The sequence below is a fragment of the Pteropus vampyrus genome, unplaced genomic scaffold (genome assembly GCF_000151845.1).
Source record: "Pteropus vampyrus isolate Shadow unplaced genomic scaffold, Pvam_2.0 Scaffold499, whole genome shotgun sequence".
Classification (NCBI taxonomy): domain Eukaryota; kingdom Metazoa; phylum Chordata; class Mammalia; order Chiroptera; family Pteropodidae; genus Pteropus; species Pteropus vampyrus.
This window is the reverse complement of record NW_011889280.1, coordinates 92,569-97,980: the sequence shown is the minus strand read 5'-3', so window position 1 is coordinate 97,980 and position 5,412 is coordinate 92,569. Positions and strand designations below refer to the sequence as shown.

Below are 5,412 nucleotides of genomic sequence, written 5' to 3'. Positions count from 1 at the left end.
TCCCACTTGTGGGGAACAGGCTGGTGCTCCTGCCCAGAGCACCGGGCTGTGTGCAGTTGGTGTCTCATGGAAGACACCCCACGTCATCTCAAGGAGGACAGCACCCCCTGCGGGCCACTTCTATTCCTTTACTGCTTTCTCGTTAGAAAGGATCGCCGCCTCGCCTGCTCAATGACATATGCAGGTGTTCACTGTGGGCCTCCCTTCACTAAACAGAGTAGGAGCGGTGTTTTACTTACTGAGGCACGTGTAGTGCCCAGACAGTGCCAGGCAGTGGTATATACGTGAGATGGATGGGTGGGTGGCTGGGTGAGTGGTGAGCGGGCGGGTGATGGGTGAGACCCCCAAGATAAGCACAGGAATCATGAGCGCAGTGGGGAAGCCCCACCCGGTCCCGGAGGTCGTAGGCAGCCTGCAGGAGACACGCCTGTGCCAGAGTCATAAAGGCAGAGGACGAGAGGCCAGTGAACCCCTGAATAAAGGCAGAGGACGCAGAACAAGTGCCCGGAAGTAAGAGGGAGCCCGGCCCTTCTGGGAAAGCAGCAGCAGTCGGCAGAGCCGCACAGGGAGAAGGGACAGAGACGAGATCAGAGGCTGCGTGCACTGTGCCGGGAGCACGAACTGCACGCAGGAGCGCGAGCTCGGAAGGTCTGCGTTTCGGAAAGGCCGGCACGTCTGCGGGGAGAAGGGGAAGCCTGGGCTGGGGAGAGGAGGAGCAGAGATTCATCCGGAAGTGACATCACTGCCACGATAGAGTAGCAGAGACACGAGTGACACGATGGAGACAGAGAAGACAAAACCTGGTGCTCGGGGGCTTCGAGAGTGAGGACTCAGAGATCAAGGGCAGTTGTGCAAGTCAGCGGGGTCCGGAGCTCAGGGGCAGGGCACAGACTCCAGGAGCAATGGTTTCCGACATGTTGAGCTTGAAGTGCCCACAGAACAGAGCCGAGACATTCAGTCTCCAGGGGCCGGAGCAGAGACGGCAGCTGCCACCAGCGGGTGCGCGAACCCCTCAGGGGGGACAGGCAGCAGGACGTCTCCACAAGGATCCGCGGGGACACATTCAGGAGGCGGAGTGCAGCATGCCGTGGAAGGGCCGAGGACAAGTGAAGCGTGCAAGCGGTCACGACGGAGGCCAGTGAGGACAGCGTCCAGGGCCACGGAGAGTGCGGGGAGGGGGCTGAACGAGCTCGCTGAACTGGACAACAGAGGGGCTTCTGGGAGAGCGGCGGCAGCGGAAAGGCAGGAACCAAACTGAGCCCAGGACTGACCGGGAGCCACCGGTGACAAGTGACCTCAGAATAAGCGTTCTAGAAACAGACGCGTGTGCCATTTCACTAAAACTCAGTCCTTGGCTCCACGCTTTAAGGAAGCTACGGGCACAGGCACCAGCAGCGGGGTGGACAGCTGTCCCCGTCGCCTGGGCACCGAGGAGACGGGCGACGAGCCGGGGTCTCCTCTGCCTCGGGCAGAGTCCGGTCACTTACTCCTCACTCCCGAGTGAGTTGGCGGAAACTAAACCAAACTGGACAAACAGCCAAATTCCTGGAAGCACCCAAAGCCCTGCAGACCCGGCTAACTAAGATGAAGACACCGAGTTTCAACGGACGTGACCTTGTGGGGAGAGGACGGGGCCTCCAGCTACAGTGCCCTGACAGCCCCGGACGGTGAACGGGTATAAAACGACTGACAGATCCCTTCTGAAGGGAGCAGAGACCACCTCCCCCAGAGAGCCCTCCCGCCTGGCTAGGGCTAGAACAGCACTTGGGTTTCCAGCGCGAATGTGCTAGGCACCCACTCCAGGGCTTCAGGTGCTCGGGACCTCAGGCGCCAGGAACGAGGGATATAAATGCAGGTGACAACTTTCTGGCTAGATACTCACTGAATCAAATACGAGTTGTTTATTCAACTGAAGCTCAAAATCTTCTTTTATGAAGCTCACGTCGCCTCCGGTGTAGCCTGCCAGCTCCTGCGGGGAAGAACCCCCCGTCAGAACGGAGCAGACAGCTTACTAAGTGATGCCAGTGCAGTTGCCATTTAATTTTGCTGTTTGGTATCTTTAGAAAGGCGACAGACCACTTCTGCCTCCTGGAAGCTGTACCCCGCTCATTCTAGATGGTACCGGGGGACTGACACAGAATCACCAAACACACTGGATGGCTAGAGTGTAAGGGTCCTGCATGTCAGAGAAAGCGCTGGCAACGTGAACATTTATTATAGAGCTTGCCACGGATATGGCTCGTATGGCCTTATCAGTGTTTGGGAAAAAACTAGCCAACCTTTTGCCCTCTGGCACACTTCACAGCAAGTTTCGAGCTGGTTTCCAGCTGCCCCTCTGAAAGCGAAGGCCCCACACGCGGGGCGCCGGTGCCCCACGCAGCCTGGCGGCCGGCTCCCCTGCCCTCCCGGCACCGCCCGCCCGGCCCCGGCAGACCAGCGGGTCACAGCCTTGGGCTGCGGTGCTCTTTGCTGGGGGCGCACCCCGCCACATCACTTTCCCCCGGGACTGCTCAGAGGCACCATCGAGGAGCCCAGAACCTTCCCCCGCTCCACACGGTGTGAGGCAGAAGACTGCGCCACAGGGGCGGTTCCAGCGGAGGAACCCAGCGTGGACGGCCACCCTCGCAAGCCATTCTAGAACGGCTTCTGCAATTAAAGGAATACGTTCGGTGTTGAAGATGTGAGTGTTCTGCGTGCCCCACCCGGCCACGGGGGGCAGAGGTCGGGGGCGAGGACGCCTACCTGGTTGACTTTGAGCAGCGCGCCCCGCCTGGGAAGGATGGAGGAGTTCCGAGAGTCGATGACCATGGCATGCTGCAAGACACGTGCTGGGTGTTTTCACTTCAGACAGGTCCGTGAGACGCCCAGCGCTCACGGAGTGCCAACGGCACGCTGGGCCCCATGCTGAGGGTGGCGCCGCTACCCTCCCGCCACCTCGCCCTGCGAGGGGGGTCGCACTGTCACCGTGTGACGTCCAAGGGAACTGAGAGGCCGGGACCAACGATCCCTGTTCGTGAGGTGGGAGGTCACGACCCGTCACTGGGTTCCCTCCACGCCCTGGCCGGAGTCAGCGCAGCCAGCGGTGACTAAAACCCCACCGTCAGCTGTTAATACCCCTCTCCCCAGGACCACCAATGTTATTTAGGGAAAAGGGCACGAGGTGGTGTTCCTAAATTCACAAAATGACCAGGCAGCGCTGGTCAGTGACCAAGTGACCCAATCTGTGGCACTTCTCGATCTGTCCCGCTGCTGGTGAAACCAGGCTGGTTTCCCAACGTACAGCATGGCTGCAGCGAAACACCTCAATGCTCCCCCGAGCAAGAAAGGTCCTCACCGAAAGAGACGATTTCAGCGAGTGGCCGCTTTCTTTTCGGACGGCGAAGGACGCTGTCCGGGCGAGGCAGCCCAGCTCCCGCCACACGCCCTCCCACTTGACGGTGTGGCTGGTCCTCCAAACGGGAAACTGCAAGCACACACGGGGAACGACAAACTTTGGGTGCTGGACGAAGGCAGGCCGTCCCAAGCCGGGCCTCAGACGGAGGGCTCGTTAAGTCACTAACAGCTACTGCTTTTTAAGGGCAGGCAGGAGGGAGGGAAAGAAGGGGGAGGGAGGGACGGAAGGCGGGAGGCGAGCGCACTGTGACGGAAGGGGGCGCCACTCCGCACAGTGGCCGGACTGTGCTCTGGGTGCGGGGAGGGGTTGCTTGCCTGAAGGCTGCACCCACTTTGTAAATGACAGGTTTCCTCTCCACCCAAAGACCACCTAGCACACCCCCAACCCCGGCCCTCCCAGCCCCTTATCTGAAGCCAGGCCAGGCGACTGTGATGCCCCACATCAGCCCCAGGGAGGGGCGAGGTGAGTGAAGAGCCCCCTTCCTGCAGCCGGGGGCCTGAGCCAGTGAACTCTGGGGTCCAGGCCCATGGGACCTGCCTCTCAGCTTGGCCCCTCCCCAAAGCCAGCACAGCCTGTGCTAGATGGTCCACCTCCAAGACACGCCCACACTGTTTTGAACAGTGAACGAGGTTCACTGTTGGCCTCGGGAAGGACAATGATGATGCCACTCTTACAAAGAAGCCAGGTCACTTCACACTCCCCAGCCTGAGGCCCACGCCCGGCAGCCGCTGTAGCTCTCGGGCCCCCATCCAGGTCTCAGGGTGAGAATTTGGGGGCACCCACTTCAACACACTTACTTATCAAACTCCCATAAGGCACCGAGCCATGCACTGGGGAAGCAGAGCATGGGGGGGAAGGGGGCAGCCTCGCTCGCGTGGGGCCACCTGGGGCAGCTCGTTCCCAGATGCCCAAGGAAGACGCAGAGCCGCCGTGCACCGGCTCCTCCCTTACGAGGTAGCTCCTCCCAAGAGAAACGCTGACTCAGAGGACACGCATCTCACGACCCTGGAGTCACGGTCAGGAAGATGAGGCAGGGGCCAGGTGGCACCTTTTTGTGTGCATAGTGAGCCCTGGCTTTGTGTCGGCACCGAAGACACAAATCAGGAGGATACGGTCCTCTCCTCCAGGGACTCAGCTCTCGACTTCAGGGCTGCCAGCCTCGAGCACTCGGTGGCTCTGCTGTCCTCTCCCCTCCAGCAGGGACCTCCCGGGGTGGCCCCAACACCGCACGCCTCCACCTCCACTCCACGTGGATGCACAGGCGTTCCTACCACCCAAGAAGCTGCTCTTTCAAAAAGGCTTAGGAAAAAGAGATAAAAGGGGACACCCCCCCGACAGATGGCCATACTGATGGCTCCTGGAAACCTGCTGGAGGATGGGGGCTGGAGAGAGCAGTGTCCGCCACGGTGTCCCCTTCTGCATCTCCACTAGGGGCAGAAAGGTGCCTGAGAGCTACTCTCTTCGGACCAGGAAAGGCGGCCACGTGGAGAATGGAGAGTGAAGCGAACGGCTCCCGGCTCCGTCCTCAGCCGTGTCCACGTGGCCTGCGTCAGTGCTCACCTCCCCTGACCCTGGTCTGCAGGGATGAGGAGTGTGAGCGGCCGCTGTGCCCGCAGGTGCCACATCAAGCCCAGGCAGTGACGACAAGGCTTCGACAGGCTTCTAGGACCAGAATCGGTCCAAGGGCTGCGGGTAGGAGCTAAAACCATTTCCTGGGCCCCGTTCCCAGAGCTGCTGACTCGGAAGGGCAGCAGGGCCCCTGAACCGGCATTTCTGACCAGCTCACGGAGAGGAACAGAGACGTGTGAAGGGAAAAAGAGCAGGGTCGCCATGAAGCCAAAGTGGCCGAATGACAGTTATTCCATTTGCTGCACTGGGTCAGATCCCGCTAGAAGTCACCTGAGGTGTAGGCTAACGATGAAAGCTTTCGGGAGCCTGAAACACCTCTGCTGGGCATCAGAAGCTGTCGGCTTTAGCACACAAGGAAGGACAAACAGATGGTGTCGCAGGAAGTCAGG

General features: G+C 60.4%; 1 protein-coding gene across 1 annotated transcript in view; it reads right to left on the bottom strand.

Moving 5' to 3' along the window:
- The window catches only part of SAMM50 (SAMM50 sorting and assembly machinery component), a 28,320-nt gene that overhangs the window by 12,059 nt on the left and 10,849 nt on the right, over positions 1-5,412 (bottom strand). Inside the window, exons 8-10 of the mRNA XM_023524840.1 lie at positions 3,335-3,463; positions 2,743-2,814; positions 1,883-1,969 (exon numbers count right to left, since the gene is read on the bottom strand). Coding sequence (XP_023380608.1) covers positions 1,883-1,969; positions 2,743-2,814; positions 3,335-3,463 — 288 coding nt within the window. The remainder of the gene's footprint in view (positions 1-1,882; positions 1,970-2,742; positions 2,815-3,334; positions 3,464-5,412) is intronic.